Consider the following 20102-nt stretch of genomic DNA (forward strand, 5'->3'; position numbering starts at 1 on the left):
GGCGTGTGCCTGTAGACCCAGCTACTCTGGAGGCTGGGGCAGGAGAATCGCTTGAACCCAGGAGGCAGAGGCTGCGGTGAGCCAAAACTGCGCCATTGCACTCCAGCCTGGGCGACACAGCAAGACTCTGTCTCAAAAAAAAAAAAAAAAATTTCTTTGATAAATGTTTTCTACCCACAAATAGTAAAAAAAAAAAAAAAAAAAAAAAAAAAAAAAGGCTCAACAGAAAAAGTAAAAATAATTGAGAATCTTCTAAGGGGAAGAAAAGGGTGGGCTATGACTTATGTGACTGCAATCTATTTAAAAAGTATAGTGAACTGTTCAACTCCACTAGAGGGGAAAACGAAAAGAAAACCAGAAAATATTCCAATTTTTCAAACTTGTGAGAACAAATCAAGTTGAACTTAAACAATTTTCTTAATGAAAAACTGTGAATCATGGGTACTAGTTGTAAAATTACTTGTCAGGGAGAGCTTTAGAATTGAGAAAAAAAAGAAGATTGAAAGGGCTCAGGAAACGATGAGAACCAGTTACTACTGAGAACAAAGTCATTATGGTTCCTCCCCAAAAGAATCCAGATGAATATCTCTAATCCAAAAATCTGAAATCGCCAAAATTCAACATCTGGAGATGCTCAAAGGAAATGCACGCGGAAGTATTTCGAATTTTGAATTTTCAGATTAGGATGCCTGACTAGTAGGTATAAAGCAAACATTCCAAAATCCAAAACACTTCCAGTCCCAAATAATTCAGATATGGGATACTCCTCTCAATCGGTATTTGCATTTGAGGTTCAATGTTTCACTAAACATCTCATAAAACAGTAAACACTTCAAAAAACCCCAAAGATCAAGGTTTCATTAAATTCATAATGTAATACCATACAGTATGTAAAAATTATGGTGTAAGCATAAATTTATGGCAGAAGAGATGTTCACTATATATGTGAAGTTGGAAAACTTTATAGATAGGAGTATAGGTTGGGTGTGGTGGCTCATGCCTGTCATCCCAGCACTTTGGAAGGCAAGGCGAGAGGATTTATCAAGCCCAGGAGTTCAGGACCAACCTGGGCAACAAAGTGAGACCCCGTCTCTACAAAAAATAAAAATATATTAGCCAGGCGTGGTGGCATGCACCTGTAGTCCCAGCTACTCCCAAGGCTGGGGTAGCAGAATCACTTGAGCCCAGGAGTTGGAGGCTGCAGTAAACTATGCCCATGCCATTGCACTCCAGCCTGGGCAACAGACAAAGACCTTGTCTTGAAAAAAGAAAAAAAAAAAAAAGAAAAAAAGAAAAAAAATTTTTTAAGTAACATAAACCTATATATACTTTTTTTTCTTTTAGAGACGGGGTCTCACTATGTTGCCCATGCTGGAGTGCAGTGGCTATTCACAGGTGGGACCACAGCATACTACAGTCTCCAACTCCTGGGTTCAAGTGATCCTCCTGCCTTAGCCTCCTGAGTAGCTGGGACTACAGGCATGCGCCACTGGGTCCAGCAATACTGTTTTTTAACAGTTACGTAGGAAAAGAGGAAGAATATACCTATGTTAATGACATTTGACGTATTTTAGAAATACATTCTTTATATTTTTGTATTTATATACATACTTTTTAAAATCTAGAATATATATTATAAGTACTTCAAAAAAAACTTTCTATAATTTTCTAGAAAACCTAACTAGTGAGGATTTCTTTCTTCCTCCTGTCACCAGCCAACTCTGACACCAACTGGAAGTCCTATGATTCAATTTTGACACTAACTACCCAGAGTTAGCGTTAGACTCCACAGGTTTAAGGGCTCACTCTACAAAAAAGCCCTAACTTCAGATACCAGTTACCAAGGATCTGGTCCCCAGGTTATCCATACTTTTGTCTGCCTTAGCTACAAAGTCGAGGGTTCACACAAGCACCCCCCTTCAGATTCCATGATTTGCTAGAACAACTCACAGAACTCCAGACAATGGTACACTTACAAATATAGTTCATTACAAAGGACACAAATGACTATTCATATGAAGAGGTACTAAAGCAAGATCTGGAAGGGCCCTGAGCATAGAAGCCTCTGTCCCATGGACTTGGGGGTGTACATCTCAACATGTGGATGTGTTCACCAATTTGGAAGCTGCCCAAAATCTGTCATTTAGGGGTTTGTATGGAAGTTTCATTATGCAGGCCTGATTAAATCACTGACCATTAGTATTAGTCATCAGCTCACTTTTCCCTTCCCAGAGGTTGGAGGGGAGGGCGGAAAGTTTCAAGTGTCTAATCACAGCTGGGTACTTTCGGTGACCAGCCCCATCCTGAAGCTATCTAGGGGAAACCAAGCCTCATTAGAACAAAGGTTGTCCCCATCATGCTTACCACTCAGGAAATCCCAAGAGTTTTGGCTCTGCCAGGAACCAGGGACAAATATCTTTCCTTTATGCCACACCTAGTTTCTAAACCAAGAGACTATAACAAGTAAATTCAGAAGCAAGGTCGGAAGGTGGGTTGCAAAGAAAAAGTGAGGCCTGCCTGGAACAGAAGAAACAGAAAAACTAGGACCCTAATACAGTTTGTCACCTCCCAAGCACATCATTATGTCACAACACAGAGCAATTCAATGCCTGATGACAATCCCTAGTCCCTGATAAATGTTACATCATGTTCAGGATACTCCAAATGATAGCAGAGAAGTACATGCTAGGAAATTCCAATATGATAATTTCTGGCAAAAGTGAGTACTGTTTATCTGCTTAGAAAAACAAGCACACTTCAGTTTCTAGAAACATCACTTACATACAATACCATTTCTGATGATGCCATGAAAAATTGAGATACAACTGTTAGAAAAAAACCTATTTTGGAAAAATGAACACTGATAGTGAGAGCATCAAGAAAACTGGTGGAAAGGAGCAATTGTTTTATAGCAGATGATAGCAAGGAGGACCGAGAATGAGCCAAGACACTGTCACTCTGAATACACAATGCAATAACTTACTGGCACCAATACTGTTGCACTAATGGGTCAAAATGAGTTCCAGATAATAATGTTATGTAATTCTGTGATGGTATTAAAAATATATGCCTGAAAAATTAGATAACATCCTTATGTGAATAAAATATTAGTAAACAAAAATAAGGTTGTCAATTCCTAGTAAAAAGTGGGTACCTGCTCACCACTAATGCTTTTGGTTATGCCAAAAGTTTATATGGTCATGCCTGACAATTCAGAATCTTATTTACCAAGGAGATTTATAATGCTGCCAATTATTGATGTCTTAAAAGAAAAATACCTTTAATGCCAAACCAACTTTTTTATTTTCATCTGTATATGGAGGTTTCCAAAGCTGAATCCTGTCTTCCCTTAAAAACTGGGTCAATTTTGCTTGAAGGTATTTCTTTTGTGCCATCCCTGAAAGCAAAACAATACAATAATAAAACTCCACACTGCATTTTAAAGTGTTAATAACTTACCTACATGTTTAGGTGTTTTGTTGGGTAAGCAAAGCTCCCTTCTTCTCTCATTAAATATAAATTACTATGGTTTAAACAAGCTCCAGACTTCTCTAAAAATATACATGGAAATATATGTTCAATTATATATATTACATACATAAAACATGTATTTCAAAGTCACCAATATGTAGCAAGGATTATTACACGTTTGCTATTTCTTAATCCGCTATTCTCTTATCTAAGAGAAAAGAGAAAATACAAGAAAGATAAATCCCTCGAGTGGTGAACTTTTTTCTTTTTTTTTGAGACAGAGTCTCGCTCTGTTGCCCAGACTCGAGTGCAGTGGTGTGATGTCGGCTCACTGCAACCTCTGTCCCCTGGGTTCAAGCCATTCTCCTGCATCAGCCTCCCTAGTCACTGGGATTACAGGTGTGCACTACCACGCCTACCCAGCTAATTTTCATATTTTTAGTAGAGATGGGATTTCGCCATGTTGGCCAGGCTGGTCTCAAATTCCTGACCTCAAGTGATCCACCACCTTGGTCTCTCAAAATGCTGGGATTACAGGTGTGAGCTTGTAAATTATCTCATACTTTGGCTAGTTTCACATAAAACAAAAGGCCAATCATCCTGGTAGTTAAATATAAAGAAAAGCTTGCTTGAACTGTAAACTATCAATAATAAATATTTTCAGGTGGGCGTGGTAGCTCAGACCTGTAATCCCAGCACTTTGGGAGGCTGAGTTCAGGAGTTGAGATCAGGAGCTCGAGATCAGCCTGGCCAACATGGTGAAATCCCATCTCTACTAAAACAAACAAACAAAAAATGAACAATTAGCCGGGCGTGGTGGCAGGCACCTGTAAACCCAGCTACTCAGGAGGCTGAGGCAGGAGAATCGCTTGAATCCAGGAGGCAGAGGTTGTAGTGAGCCGAGATGGCACCACTGCACTCCAGCCTGGGCAATAGAGTGAGACTCCGTCTCAAAATAATAATAAATATATAAATATTTTCTATGTCAGAATTTTTTAAATTAAAAAGATTACAATACTAGAAAAATGTTGCATATTTTCTGATTAACAGCCTAACAGCACATCTACTATTCAAATCTAACACTGATTGGATCATTTTACAGCTGAGAAAACCAGGGCCCTGAGTTTGTGCCATGACTCAGGCAAAGACACAAAATCAGGCAGCATCAAATTGAGCGTAACTTCCACCCACAATACTGGACTCTGAACTTCTGTCGTGGAGTCCCTTGCTGCTTGCCTGTTTCAGGTATGTAACTTTTCTCTCCCAGAGAAGTACATGCCACGATGGAGCTGTCTACTTATCCCACACTAGCACAGCAATTCAAAGATGCATGTGAGGCAGCTGAGATGTGAGGCAGCTGGCAGGGGTAGCACAGCGCTTTAAGGTTTACCAAATCACACAAGCAATAAGTAAAGAAAATGTTATTAGTCCCTGAATGATGAAGACAATTCTAGAGAGTGGAAAAAATATGAGTTAATATTATTGAGATAAATTTCTTTTTTTCTATTGAGGGCCAGTATTCCACATCCCCCCAAACCCAATTCACGCAACTTTGAAATCAAGTTTGGTAGCTTGTGTATTTCATAAACAAATATTTGTTTAAAGAAAGTTCAAATCTATTTGATGTCAGTGCAGGGGACAAGAATTATGTTAATCAGGACAGAGAGGAGAAAAGAGAGGAAGGAATAACACAGCCAAGGAAGTTGATGTGTGCAACCTGGGTGGCCCATGGGAGAATCCTCCATTTTCAAGCACTGACAAACAGCTTATCACAGCAAAGCATATTAGTACTTAAAGCGTTAGCTTTTCAAACACCAATAACTTAAAAGACTACTTTACATACTACTCATGAATCTTCAGAAATTCTGAATAAAATATCACAGCAACCCTACTGTTTCCCCACTGGGGGACAGTAATTTCACAGGTTGGTTACTGGAGCCAAGCAATTTGAAAGGCTGATGCGGTACTCAAAGATGCCATCCACGGCCGGGTGCAGTGGCTCACGCCTGTAATCCCAGCACTTGGGAGGCCGAGGCCAGCGGATCACCTGAGGTCAGGAGTTCAAGACCAGCCTGCTCAACATGGTGAAACCCCGTCTCTACTAAAAAAATAAACAAATAAAAATTTTTAAAAAGATGCCATCCAAGCCACCACTTGACAGAAGGACAAAGGTATTACAAACCTAGTGCGTGTCAGACACTCCAGGGAGCAAACAACAGGTCCAGGGTCTACACCTAATAGGATTTAATGTTAAAAAAAATTAAACCACTATCTTGAAACTTAGGAAACTTCAGTTACAGACAACAGAGTAAGTGGTGACATATTTTAAGTTTAATAAGTCAGCTTTTAATTTTAACTGAAATGAGAACTGAAAAAGTTTCATGCATGCCATACAATGTTTCACATTGTAACCAAGAAAAGACGAAACTCATTAAAACCACTCCCTGCTCCAAACAGAAAGTGAAACGTTATAACGATCCTTTAAAAATTTCACTTTCACTTTTGTAATGAATCAATCAATGCTACATTTAGCCACAGTTTTTCAACTATACATTATATACAGTTGAAGCACAACTATATCTAGTCAAGACACATTCATTTTTTCTTACGAAAATATGTAGGAAAATGAAAGATTCTTGATTAAAAATAAAAGGGAAGGAGGTGAGAGTAATAGAATCAGGTCGTCAAGGTTCGAGAAAATCAAGTGTCTCGTCATTAAATAGCAAAGAAAATCTGGCTTTGATTGCAAATAAATCCCAAATGGTATACTCGGAGTAAGTGTTACGATTCAAGTATAGCATTTGGCTAATTTTTTATAGATATATTTATTCCTTTCTCTCCCCAAATCAATACACTCAACATTTTCTTTTAAATACCCCACACCTGTGCCTAACTCAGCGCAAACCAAAGGGCCCCGAAGGGCCAGCGCGTCCCGAAGCCCGACCCGCCGCTCCCGGCCCCGGCCCAGCTTCACGCATGGCCGCTGACCCCAGCCCCGCGGCCGCTCCACCCCCGCCAGGAGAGGTGCCCAGTCGGACCGGGAACCGGGGCGCCGAGCAGCGCTGCTGAGACTGGGGTCGGGGACACTCGGCCGCTGGGTCCTCACCTGCGCCACGCCGCGCCCGCTGCGACCAACAGAGTGCCCGGATGCGCCGGCGGCCGCCGTTTGTTTTCATTCCGGGTGAGGCCAGCCCCGCCCCCGCCGCCGCTGCTGCCGCCGCCGCCGCCGCCGCCGCCGCCGCCGCCGCTTGGAAGGAGGGTTGTGGGCGGGGCCAAGGCGAAGCCAGTCGTGGGCGGGGATACGGTCGTGTGGGCGTGGTTACCGCGGGGCGGAGCCGCGACGGGGGAGCTAAATGGAGGCGGGGCTGGGCGAGGATGTGGCGGTGTGGGGCGAGGACCTGGGAGTTGGTGTCCGACGCCGCCCCAGGCTCAGGCTTCTAGGACCTCCCGCCCGGGCCCAGTTTGCCAGCCATCAAGAGGAAATGGATCCTGGCTTTGTTTCTCCAAAATCCTTGAAAGAGGCTGGGGGAAGGGTCGGGACCGTCCCAACCCACATCTCATCCCTCAGCCTAGGCTGGACCCCCTCCCTAAACCAGCGGCTTTTCACCCCGCCCTCCACAATCCCACGAGGGGCTTCCCTGGGGTGAAATTAGGCTGCTTCCCGGGAATTTCCTCCCCCATGCTGTCCACGGCCACTAGGGACTACAAAACCTAGGGAGCTCTGCCTGCTTTCAAGGCCACATTCCCAAGGCTGTGATCAACAGTGACGCTTCTATTTTATTATCAGTTATTGCTGTTAATCTCTTACTGTGCCTAACAAATTAAACTTTATCGCAGGTATGTATGCATGTATAGGAAAAATGCAGTGTGTGTGTGTATATATATATTTGTGTGTGTGTATATGTATATGTGTGTATATATATAGTGTGTGTGTGTATATATATATATATGGGTGCAGTACTATCCGAGGTTTCAGGCATCTACTGTGGGTCTTGGGACATACCACCTGTGTGTGGGTAAGAGGGGACTGCTGTAACCTTGCAGTGACCAATCCGCTTTTTGTTCCCTGTTTCTGCTTTCTTTAGGCCTTTTCTACCTATAAAACCCACCTCCTCTGCCCAGCTCATTGGAGTACCATTTCTAAATTTTTAGAGAAGATGCCATCCTGATTCGTGAATCAATAAAAGCCAATAGATCTTTAATCTAAATCTGTGGAAATTTTGACTTCTGACAAAGAGGTATTAAATAACTGTATAACCGCATCAGACCAATCTGATTCACCTTTTATATACCCAAGTTGTGAGTTGTTTTTCAGTTGCATGGACTCCCAGAAGGAAGGTTTCACAAGTAAGCTGAGGATGCCCAGATGAGCCGAGCATGCAACCGGGGCGGAACCTGAGTGCTCAAATCAAAGCAGGGACTGAATTAAGAGATGGGCACTGCATGGTGAGATCCAGAATGCAATCAGATCAAGCCCTGGCATCACCCCATGGCAGGGTCCAGTCAGATGAGCATCCCAGCATCACCTCATCGCAAAATCTAATCAGATCATGTGTCATTACCGTATGCTTATAAAACCCAGCTCAAGGAGACAGAGTTGAGGGTTTCCTCATGTCTCCTTGACAGTCAACTCACGACAAAGCCTTTCTTTTCTCAAAAACCAGTGCCATGGTGTTGGCTTCTGGCACATCAGGAAGCAAGCCCGTTGATTGCTCAGTAGCAATTGCAGCAAGGTAGAAGGACAACAGAATCTGTTCTGACATTTTTTTCTGAGGGCTTTCTCTGAAATGAGTAACAAAGATAGTTTCACTTTTACAGTTACAATAGTAGACCATCAGGAAATTGAATGTCCACGGTCAGGTGTGATAGAGAAGCTTGCGGTAGACCAAGACTCCAGCTAACAACTAGAAAAGCCAGAAAGCAAAGTCAGAAAACATCTGTTTGAAGGCAGTGGAAGCTGCTGAGGTAAGAATAGGGGGACTTGATATTCCAGAGAATGAGGAACCTTCAAGTGAGCTAATGTCCACAGTGGCTTGTATTGATGTGTGACGGATTTTGCCAATTCTGGATACAAGGATGAGGCTGAGAATTTAGACTTTGAGACCACAGAAGGCCACTGCTGGGGACAGAAAAACAACACAGCTTTTGCAGAGACATAGGGGGAAATTCCAAGGACAATTGCTACATTCAAGGCTTGTATGGGGCAAGAAACTGAAATATAAATGGAAGGCCTCTGAAAGCAGAAGTTTTTGATAGACTGCAAAACAAAGATTCGAGTCTGAGATCTGCTAGGGTGGTGGTGGAAGTGGGTTGCTGCAGAGCCTACACCATGTTCCCAGTTGGAAACTGGAGGGCAAAGGTAGCTTGAACCCTACCAGAACTTCAGCCCAGCCTTCACTCCACACAGTCCTTGATTGGATTAAGGTTATTGGCCACTCCTCTCTTTGGTTTTGTGGAGGAAAGGGAAAACCCTCGTGAGAGAATGATAACATTTGAAGCCTCTACAACTTTTTAGAAGTTGTATTTGGCATCTCATTAAAAAGTTACTAGATAAATGAAAAAAAAGAAAAAGACAATAGAAACGGACCCACAGATGAGTCAGATATTGGAGTTGCCTGATTAAAAATAACTATGATGACCATTTTCAAGAAAACAGAGGAAAAAGATGAAAAATTTCACCTGAGTATTGAAATCTATAAAAAGAAATCAAATGAAAACTCTAGAGGTAAAAAGTATAATAAATGAGGCTGTGAGCTCTGGATGTTAGACAAAACTAAAGACACGATTAGTGCACTGCAGGCACATCAATAGAAAACATCCAAACTGAAGAACAGAAGGAAAGAATGGAAAATACAGAAACAAGCATTAGAAACACATGGGACATGATGAAAAGGTCTGCCAGTATTCTGTTTCCCAGAAAAAGAGAGAATGGGGCAGAAACAGTATTTGAAAAGATAATAACCAAGATTCCAAGTTTTGCAAAACTGATGAAAGACATCAAATTACAAATTCTGTAAGTTCTATGGCTCCTAATCAGGATAAATACAAAATCAGCCATACCCAGTGCATTAGTAGAACCACTGAAAACCAAGGAAAAAGATAAAATCTTTAAAAGATGCCAGGGCCAGGTGCGGTGGCTCACGCCTATAATCCCAGTACTTTGGGAGGCTAAGGCGGGTGGATCACCTGAAGTCAGCAGTTCAAGATGAGCTTGACCAGTATATTGAAACCCCGCCTCTACTAAAAATACAAAACTTAGCTGGCTGTGGTGGCGGGCGCCTGTAATCCCAGTTATTACTTGGAAGGCCAAGGCAGGAGAATCACTCAAACCTGGGAGATGGAGGTTGCAGTGAGCCAAGATCGCACCGTTGCACTCCAGCCTGGGCAACAGATTGAGACTCCGTCTCAAAAAAAGAAAATTAAGTTAAAAAAGAAAAAGGTGCCAGGGGAAAAGATGCATTGCCTTTTAAGATTGTCAGCTGAATTCAGAAACAATAAATCCAGAAGATAATGGAATGGCATCTTTAATGTGCTAAAAGAAAATACACATATTTAATTCAACATTCCTTAATATTTTAGGCAATAAGATTTATTAAGAACACAGAAATGATGCAGACTTCTGCTTTTATCTTTGTCATGCATATATGATGTCTTCTGGAATTAAGTTTTAAAAAGCAAAAGAAGTTATTCTGGCATCCCATGGAGGTCTCTCAAAAGGTAAGCCTACAGTGATGATTAGCCACCTTCTTGCTTCCAAGGTCATCTTAGTTTTTATTCACCCTTTAACTTAAAATCACATGACTAACATTGTATATCAAATTCTTTTTAACATTAAAAGGGGTTAAAAAACAAACACAGATAAAACACAAACAGATGATCCTGAACTTAATTCAGTAGTACTATTACCGTGGTTTTATTTATTTTATCATCTCTGTCCTTTTTTTTTTATCTTGTTAGAGTAAGTATATCACCTACCCAACTATTGAGACAAATGGACCTGGGTTAAAAAATTTGGACCAGAATATGTCAGAGATTCAAAACCAGGACACAAACTTTGAGGACTGAATTACATGCTTCCAGAATGATTCTACCTGAATCACAGGTGAGAAGGCCAAGCTCTTTCTCACAGTGACTATGGCAACAGGAGTTCATGACCTCCACTGAGATAAGGCATCCTGGCCCATGTTTCCTAGGAATCAGAGTAATCCTCCTATGCAATTATCTTGTAACTTCTTTTAGCTTCTATCATCTATCTCTTGGGGTGATTGAAATTCTGGATTCCCGATCAGATGGGAACAACTTTTCCTCACCACTTACTTGATTTCTTTCTTCCATGTTCTTCATATCCAACTAAGATGCTGAATAAAATTACTATGTCTCCAAACAGCATGTTAAAAAATTTTTTATGGGCTGGGCGCAGTGGCTCATGCTGGTGATCCCAGCACTATGGGAGGCCAAGGCAGGTGGATCACGACGTCAAGAGACTGAGACCATCCTGGCAAACATGGTGAAACCCCGTCTTTACTAAAAATACAAAAATTAGCTGGGCATGGTGGCACACACCTGTAGTCCCAGCTACTCAGGAGGCTGAGGCAGGAGAATCACTTGAACCCAGAGGCAGAGGTTGCAGTGAGCTGAGATCGCGCCACTGCACTGCAGCCTGTTGATAGAGCGAAAATCCGTCATACATATATATATATATATATATATATATATATATATATATATGTGCCCCTGCAATAGGTGTTGCAGTGGGGGAGAGAGACTGGACTCAACTCCAAGTGCAATTAGGACATGCGGGAATTTATAATCAAGGAGCAAGAGGGGCAGAAGAGGGGTCAATGGATGAAAAATCAAAAGAAATATCAAGGAGAAGGGGTTTCTGGCTAAAATGACTTGATACTATTGTTCCTGAAGGCAGGCCAGGGTGATCAGATATAAGATAAAAGGATCAGATACAAAAGATGAGGGCCTTCTCTCAACTGACTTGGCAAAGTTCTTGCTCTAACTGGATTCTACAAGAAGAGAGAGAAGCCCAAGGCTGGGCCTAATCAGAAAGGACTCAGGAGACTGACTAAAGTTTGGTCAGAAGAGAGAGTCTTTGTCAAGGGTTCCTGGTAAAATAGAAAACCCGCCAGACTGAAAGTGTGAGTCATCATTCAAATTCCCCTAAAACTCCAGTTGATAACCACTCCCCAGAAATTCCCATTTATAAATAGGAAAGTCAAGAATTAACTTGTTTTCTTTTTAAATCCACTTCCCCGTGTACAAAAGAATTTTACCACACAACTTAATCCAAAGCATATATGGTCATCCCTTGGTATCTGTGGAAGTTTGTTCCAGAACCACCTACAGATACCAAAGTCCTCAAACGCTCAAGTCTCTGATCTGTAAGGGCATAATATTTGCATATAACCTATGCACATCCTCCTTATACTTTAAGTCACCTCCAGATCACTTATAATACCTAATACAATGCCTACACACCACTTCGTTCACATGGATTCAGCATAGTACTCAGCATGCAGCTAATTCTAGTTTTGCTTTTGGGAACTTTGTAGAATTTTTTTTTCCTGGATGTTTTCAATCTGCAATTGGTTGAATCCATGGATGCAGAACACACAGACATGGAAGGCTGACTGTATCATTCTGATCAAAGCAACTATCAATAAAGAGGAACTGCCAAAACTACCTGTTACTTTTCACTCTTCCAACAGGAATTGATAATACTCAACATTAAATTTTGCTGTCATGCGGAGGGTGTTTACGGAGTTTCTCATTTTACTCCAGCAGAAGTAAAGTTGGTTAAGTAGAAGTTCCTTGATTCTTTATCACCACAAAACCCATGCCAGGCTCTTGGCCACTGCCTGGGAGTCAGGAAAAACGCACACACAGGGGCTTTGACCACTCTTCAATTCTTCCACTGCTGCTAGGAAAACAGCATGGGATTCAGCCCACTGCGCTGACCATGTTTTCACCTTCTTCGATCAGAGTGGCATCTTTGCAAATAGGATGTTGTTCATTCACCTTGGAACTGCCATCCACAAACCTGGCAGCTTGGTCAACTGAGATGAGTCCTTTGAGTCTCCCTTTTGCCTTTCCCTGGTCTCTTAGTAATTAACCTAATGTTTTTTATCAGCATCTGTAAGATCCATGAGGGGAAGCTGAGATAGCAAATTGGATAAAACTTCCTAAACTGTCTTTTGGTTTTCATCAATAAAATTATATGAAACATCCACATCAAAAGGGCCCCGGAAACCACAGCATCTACCATGACCTGAGTAATGGGCCTCTTCAGTGAGTGAACATCCCAGTCATCAAAAAGCTAGTCCCACATCCCATGCATATGAAGCATATGAGCTGCTTCATCCAGGGTGTTTCACTTGGCATTTATAGGACCTGTAATCCCCAGACAGGTCCTTCCTGCCTGCTGCACAGACAAAATCAGTTCACGGAGCCAGCAGCACTGCAGTAAAGAAAGAGTTTAATCGATGCGAGGCCAGCCATGCCACCTGGAGAGAGAGAGTGATCACTCAGGTTAGTCTCCCTGAATGTTTAGAGGTTAGGGGTTTTCAAGGATAGTTTGGTGGGCAAGGGGCTAGGAAATGGGTGCTGCTGATTGGTTGGGGATGCAATCATGGGGGCATGCTGAGCCCACCTTTGGGTGGGGCCACAGGACAGGTTGGGTCATGACTCACAAGTCCACCTCTGGGTGAGGTCAGTCAGTTGCTAGAATGCAAAGTCAGAAAAATATCTCAGAAGACCAATCTTAGGTTCTATAATAGTGATGTTAGCTACAGGAGTAATTGGGGAAGTTACAAATCATGTGACCTGAAAACAATGCCTGGTTATTGTTTAACTATGCCTACATCTTAGCAGAATTCAAGCCCCTCTCATAAACCTAACCTGGTGGTCATTCCTTAGTTTTAGAATGGTGGCTTAGTTTTGGGAAGGGCTATTATCATCCTTGCTTTAAGGTTAAACTGTAAACTAAATTCCTCCCAAAATTAGCTTGGCCTACACCCAGGAATGACTGAGGACAGCTTGGAGGTCAGAAGCAAGATGGAATCAACCATATCACATTTCTCTTACTCTTATAATTTTGCAAAGGTGGTTTCAGCGAGAAACGAACAATTCCTCTTTACAGGGTAAGCAGAACTTACAATGCCTTTTTCCAGTCCAGCAGAGGCTATATTCCATCGGGAATAACCTGCTGTGTGTCTGCATCCCATACAACCATCTGTGATTGTTCTATAGTGAGCTGTGGGTTCGGTATCAAGTCAAAATCTCTTCCACCTGGCATCATTGAACATTAAAGAAAGTGCCTCCTTGGCTGGGCACGGTGGCTCACGCCTGTAATCCCAGCACTTTGGGAGGCCGAGGCGTGCGGATCATGAGGTCAGGAGATCAAGACCATCCTGGCTAACACGGTGAAACCCCGTCTCTACTAAAAAAAAGAAAAAATACAAAAAAATTAGCCCGGCGTGGTGGCGGGCGCCTGTAGTCCCAGCTACTCGGGAGGCTGAGGCAGGAGAATGGCGTGAACCTGGGAAGCAGAGCTTGCAGTGAGCCGAGATCGCGCCACTGCACTCCAGCCTGGATGACAAAGCAAGACTCCGTCTCAAAAAAAAAAAAAAAAGAAGAAGAGAAAGTGCCCCTAAATTACTTACCTCACAATCCATTTTAGTAAATGTTCTTCAGGAAGCCAATGATGCCAATCCACAAAACAAAACAATTCCTCCACACTATACCTTCTGGTTTCAGTAGTTTCTTGATTTTGCTTTTCCCCTACATTGACTACCTTAGTAACCACAGGCCTTAGAGGTACTTTCTCTTGTCCCTGAATAATTTTCCCCTTGGGAAGTAGCTTTAAGGCTCATGGCCAGACCTCATACTCAACTGAAATGTGAGCTTGATTTAGTATCAAGGTCCCCACCAACACTCTCTTTTAATTTCATTTTAGCTGTTACAGATAGTAATTACCTAGGAATTGAGTATCTGCCATTTTCTTACTAGCTTGCATTTTTTTCTCCCCCTTTCCTCTCTTTCTCTTTCTTTAATTTTTTTTTTTTTTTTCTTTATGAGACAGAGTCTCACTCTGTCACCAGGCTGGAGTGCAGTGGCACGATCTTGGCTCACTGCAACCTCTGCCCCCCAGGTTCAGGAGATTCTCCTGCCTCAGCCTCCCAAGTAGCTGGGACTACAGGCACCCACCACCACACTCGGCTAATTTTTTGTATTTTTAGTAGAGATGGGGTTTCACCGTATTAGCCAGGATGGTATCAACCTCCTGACCTCATGAGCCGCCTGCCTCGGCCTCCCAAAGTGCTGGGATGACAGGCATGAGCCACCGCGCCTGGCCTCTTTTCGTTTTTCTTTCCAGACAAGGTCTCACTCTGTTGCCCAGGCTGGAGTGTAGTGCCATGATCACGGCTCACTACAGCCTTGAACTCCTGGACTCAAGAGGTCCTCTCGCCTCAGACTCCCTAGTAGCTGGGACTACAAGTGCATACAAGTGCATGCCACCACACCCGACCAGCTTGCATTTCTTTATGCTCCCAGAGAACCAACTGCCTGGAAGTTAGAGCCATCCCTGTGTTTTATTAACTTTTATCTTTGGTAGCTGACTGCAACACAGCTGCTGCCCCATGTTTATGGAGCCATCCAGGAATCAAAGCTTCCTCATCCCCCACCCTTTATCTTTTTTCTTCCCAAACCACATGTTTCTGTGAATACCAAGTCCTACTTTTGACACCAATTCTGAGAATATAGGGAAAAAACAAACTCAGTTTCTCCTAGAGTCTCTCTCAACAATCAACACAGAAGACCACACCAATCAAGCAGTCAGTTCGGCAGGAGACACCAGTCAGCTGTCCTCTAATTCATTCAATTCTTGCACTTATCTACCTGGAGATGGCATCAGATCCCACAAGTTGAGGGCTCAGACCCCACGACTGCCCCTGCCATTTATAATGCCAGTTCACAAGCTCCAGGCTGTTTTACCTGTGCTTCTGACCGAGCGGCCCTAAACTGAGGTTCCCACAACCCCCTCCTTAGGTGTAATTACTTTGCTAGAGCATCTCACAGAACTCAGGGAGACATACACTTACATTTGCTGATTTATTATAAAGGACATTACAATGGATACTGATGAACACCAGATGACCAGATGGATCGGATAAGAAATGTGGGAAGGGGTGCGGAGCTTCCTTGACCTCTCCGGGCCCTCCACCCTTCAGGAACCTTCATGTGTTCAGCTGTCTGGACACTCTCTGAACCTGGTTCTGTTGGGTTTTTAGAGAAATTGCATTACACAGGTATGATTGATTAAATCACTGGCCTTTGGCTATCAACTTCGCCTCCAGTCCTGCTGCCTTCCCCCAAGATTGGGGAAGTGAGGCTGTAAAGTCTCAACTCTTTAATTAGGTCTTGGTGTTTCCTGGGACCAGCCCTATCCTGGTGCTATCTAGGAGCTGCCAGCCATCAGCCAACACGTTACCATAAAAATACATCACTTTGGAGATTCCAAGGATTTTAGAAGTTGTATACCAGGAAATGGGAACAAAGACCAAATATGTATTTCACAATATCACACCATAGCAACAAAAACAAACAAATGAGGAAGAGTTCTTCATCTCAAAAAATTGCTATTGGAGCCATTAAATTTCAGTGTTGAGAATAAGATAAAGGCGGCAAGATAATAAAATATATCCAAAACAATAAAAGCTGAATTATTGGGTCAGGAGTACGTACATTGTGATTTTTTTCTTCTTTATTTTTTGAGACAGAGTCTTGCACTTGTCCCCCCAGACTGGAGGGCAATGGTACGATCTCAGCTATCTGCAACCTCTGCCTCCCAGGTTTAAGCCATTTCCTGCCTCAGCCTCCCAATTAGCTAGGACTACAGGCACCCACCACCATGCCTGGCTAATTTTTGTATTTTTAGTAGAGATGGGGTTTCACCATATTGGCCAGGCTGGTCTTGAACTCCTGACCTCAAGTGATCTGCCTGCCTCAGCCTCCCAAAGTGCTGGGATTACAGGCATGAGCCACTGTGCCCGGCCTACATTGTGATTTTGATAGATACTGTTTATATTGCCCTTCAAGGAGTTATACCAATTTAACCTCCTACAAGTAATGCATGAAGGTGCATTTTCCATATTGCCTTGTCATTACAGCATGTTATCAAAATTTTTCTAGCTTGATAAGTAAAAAAATTTTTCCAGCTTGATGTAAAAAGTGGTATCTTGGTGTAGTTTTAATTTATATTTATCTCCTTATGAGTGAGGTTAAATAATTTTTCATGTTTATGAATTATTTCTATTTCCTTTTCGGTGAATCATATTTTCTTAGTCTTTGCCCAATTTTCTATTTTGGTTTTGTCTTACTGAATTATAAGAGCTCTTTACGTATTAAAGAGATTTATCTATAATGTAAGTTGGCAGTATTTCCCCCCCATTTTGCCATTTGTCTTTTGCCTTTGCTTATTAATTTTTAAACACAGATTTTTCAAAATGTAAAATTTATCTTTTGTTTTGTTTTATGGCTTCTGGATATTGTCTTAGCTTAAAAAAAAAAAGGCTTTCTTCTCTTTTTCTAGAACATTTGTGGTGAAGCGGCATAGTTGTCTGTGGTAAATACCTGGGGTTCATTGTCTCACACCAAGAAGATTAAGGACATGAACACACACAAAGAGTGAGTATAGGAGCAGAGGTTTAATAGGCAAAAGAAAGAAAAAAGCCCCTTTCTCTCCCTGGCGAGACAGAAGGGCTCCTGAAAGGGAAAAACCAGCCTGTGGTGTACAGCACCAGATTTTATAGGCAGGCTTGAGGAGTGGTGTCTGATTTACATAGGACCTACAGATTGGTTTGACCAGGTGTGACAATTACATAGCGTGCAGGGAAGGCTGGTTGCCCCACCCTAATCTTATTATGCAAATAGGGTCTTTGCCTGGCCAGCTCCATATTGTCTTCTCCTTCTGTACACGTGATTTGGCAAAGAGAGGGGAAGATGGAGCTGTCATTTTGAACATGCCTAGTCCCAGATAGCCTTTTCCTATTGGCACAACTGCCAGTGTTCACCTGTGCAAGCTTCCAGCTTACTTGTCTATGTCTGCAGTTCGATTTTCCAGGCTGCTCTTTGTTAGAAAAGAAAATGATTTTAGGGCTGTTTTTCATTAAAAGGAAAACCTTACCAAGGACTCCCATACCCTCACTATCTGCCTGAATAATGAATAATGTCTTCTTAACTCCCCTATCAGTGGTTTCATTTTTTACACTATCATCTTTGATTCATCTGGAATTCATCCTGGTGAACTGTGTGAGATATGGATCAAACCTTGCTTTTTCCCTGATAGTTATTCAGTTGTCTCTCTCCTATTTGCTGTTGTTGTTGTTGTGAGAAAGAGTCTCACTCTGTTGCCCAGGCAAGAGTGCAGTGGCACAATCATGGCTCACTGCAACCTCTGCCTGCTGGGCTTAAGCAATCCTTCTATTTCAGCCTCCTGAGTAGCTGGGACTATAGGTGTGTGCCACCATGCCTGGCTTTTTTTTTTTTGAAATGGAGTCTCATTCTGTCACCCAGGCTGGAGTGCAGTAGTGTGATCTCGGCTCACTGCAACCTCTGCCTCCCGAGTTCAAGCGATTCTTGTGCCTCAGCCTCCTGAGTAGCTAGGACTACAGGCATGCCCTACCATGCCTGGCTAATTTTTGTATTTTTAGTAGAGACGATGTTTCACCATGTTGGCCAGGCTGGTCTCGAACTCCTGACCTCAAGTGATCTACCCGCCTCAGCCTCCCAAAGTGCTGGGATTACCGGTGTGAGTCACCACGCCCAGCTGACTTTTGTATTTTTTATAGAGATGGGGTTTTGCCATGGTGCCCAGACTGGTCTCAAACTCATAAGCTCAAGTCATCTTTCCACTTCTGCCTCCCAAAGTGCTGGGATTACAAGCATGAGCCACCACACCCAGCCTATACTCTTTATCAAATAGACCAACTTTTCTCCATTGATTTAAGATGCCACCTTTATCATATACTAAATATCCTATATGCATTAGAACCCTCCCTATCCCAGGATTAAGAATGAATGCAAATTGTTGCATTAGAAAAAGTGAAGGTCGCGTGCACTGCTTCACACCTGTAATCTCAGCACTTTGGGAGGCCAAGGCAGGCAGATCACTGAGGTCAGGAATTCAAAACCAGTCTGGCCAACATGGTGAAACACCATCTCTACTAAAAATACAAAAATTAGCCAGCATAGTGGCACGTGCCTGTAATCCCAGCTACTCAGGAGGCTGAGGCAAGAGAATCGCTTGAACCCAGGAGACAGAGGTTGCAGTGAGCGGAGATCACGCCACTGCACTCTAGCCTGGGCAACAGAAGGAGACTCTGTGTCAAAACAATAAATAAATAAAAATAAAAATAAAAACTTACAAGTCCATAAAACAGTGATTACCCTTATTACATGCAGTATACTCTGATTATTTTTATTTGATTACATCTTCTTTAAAAAATGCTACTTGACAACTGTCTTAGTCTGTTTACCACAGACTGGATAATTTATAACATACCATAGAGTGGGTAATTTGTAGAGAAAAGAGACTTATTGGGCTCATGTTTCTAGAGTCTAAGAAGTCTAAGAAATACCACCAGCCAGGCGCGTTGGCTCAAGCCTGTAATCCCAGCACTTTGGGAGGCCGAGACGGGCGGATCACGAGGTCAGGAGATCGAGACCATCCTGCCTAACACCGTGAAACCCTGTCTCTACTAAAAAAAATACAAAAAAACTAGCCGGGCGAGGTGGCGGGTGCCTGTAGTCCCAGCTACCAGGGAGGCTGAGGCAGGAGAATGGCGTAAACCCGGGAGGCGGAGCTTGCAGTGAGCTGAGATCGAGCCACTGCACTCCAGCCTGGGTGACAGAGTGAGACTCCGTCTCAAAAAAAAAAAAAAGAAATACCACCAGCATCTTCTCGGCACCTGGCAAGGGCCTTCGTGCCGTGTCATCCCACGATGGAGGGTGGAAGGGCAAGTGAGTGCAAGAGAGAAGGAGACGGGTGAACTCACTCTTATAACAACCTACTCTTGCAATAACGAACCCACTCCTGCAACAATGACATTAACTCATTGATGAGGGTAGAGCCCTCATGGCCTAATCACCTGGTAACAGTCCCACTCTCTATATTGTCACAATGGCAATGGCATTTCAACACAAGTTTTGGAGGGGTCATTTAACCATAGTAAGAACCACCCCACTGATTTCAAGTCTGCGGGTAAATGGTTAACGCAACCCTTTCTCCTTCTGCATGAGAATTTAACCATTGTTTAATTTTCTAGACCTTTCCTTTGGAAACCTGATGAAGGTAGAATGTGAGCTTTGTTATTAAGGGACATTATTTATGAATAAATAACCCCTGGCTGGTAAATTGCACCTGGACTAGGAGGAACTATAAGTATATTATAGAGACCTAATGGGGACTCCATACCTCAGGTGTCCCTGCATGTACTAACTTTTACAATTAAGTATGTACCATGCAGATACCAGGAAGCTACAGTATTCTTACAAGAGTTATGTGTGTATAGGTGATGAGCCTTCCAAGTCAGGATGGTTCTTGAACCCATCTGATGTGAGTC

General features: G+C 42.7%; 2 protein-coding genes across 4 annotated transcripts in view; one reads left to right on the forward strand and one right to left on the reverse strand.

Annotated features, from left to right (window-relative positions):
- The window catches only part of NUB1 (negative regulator of ubiquitin like proteins 1), a 33310-nt gene extending 26584 nt beyond the window's left edge, over window positions 1–6726 (reverse strand). The window contains exons 1-3 of one of the 3 annotated variants that reach the window (XM_050785843.1): window positions 6578–6708; window positions 5654–5705; window positions 3279–3397 (exon numbers count right to left, since the gene is read on the reverse strand). In XM_050785843.1, the coding sequence (XP_050641800.1) occupies window positions 3279–3395 (117 nt within the window). In that variant the 5' untranslated portion in view covers window positions 3396–3397; window positions 5654–5705; window positions 6578–6708. Of the gene's footprint in view, window positions 1–3278; window positions 3398–5653; window positions 5706–6352; window positions 6433–6577 lie in introns of those variants that run through there. The other 2 variants (XM_050785844.1, XM_050785842.1) reach the window with 2 other exon arrangements.
- The window catches only part of ABCF2 (ATP binding cassette subfamily F member 2), a 196276-nt gene that overhangs the window by 60420 nt on the left and 115754 nt on the right, over window positions 1–20102 (forward strand). The window lies entirely within an intron of this gene.

Source organism: Macaca thibetana, chromosome 3, assembly GCF_024542745.1.
Source record: "Macaca thibetana thibetana isolate TM-01 chromosome 3, ASM2454274v1, whole genome shotgun sequence".
Classification (NCBI taxonomy): Eukaryota; Metazoa; Chordata; class Mammalia; order Primates; family Cercopithecidae; genus Macaca; species Macaca thibetana.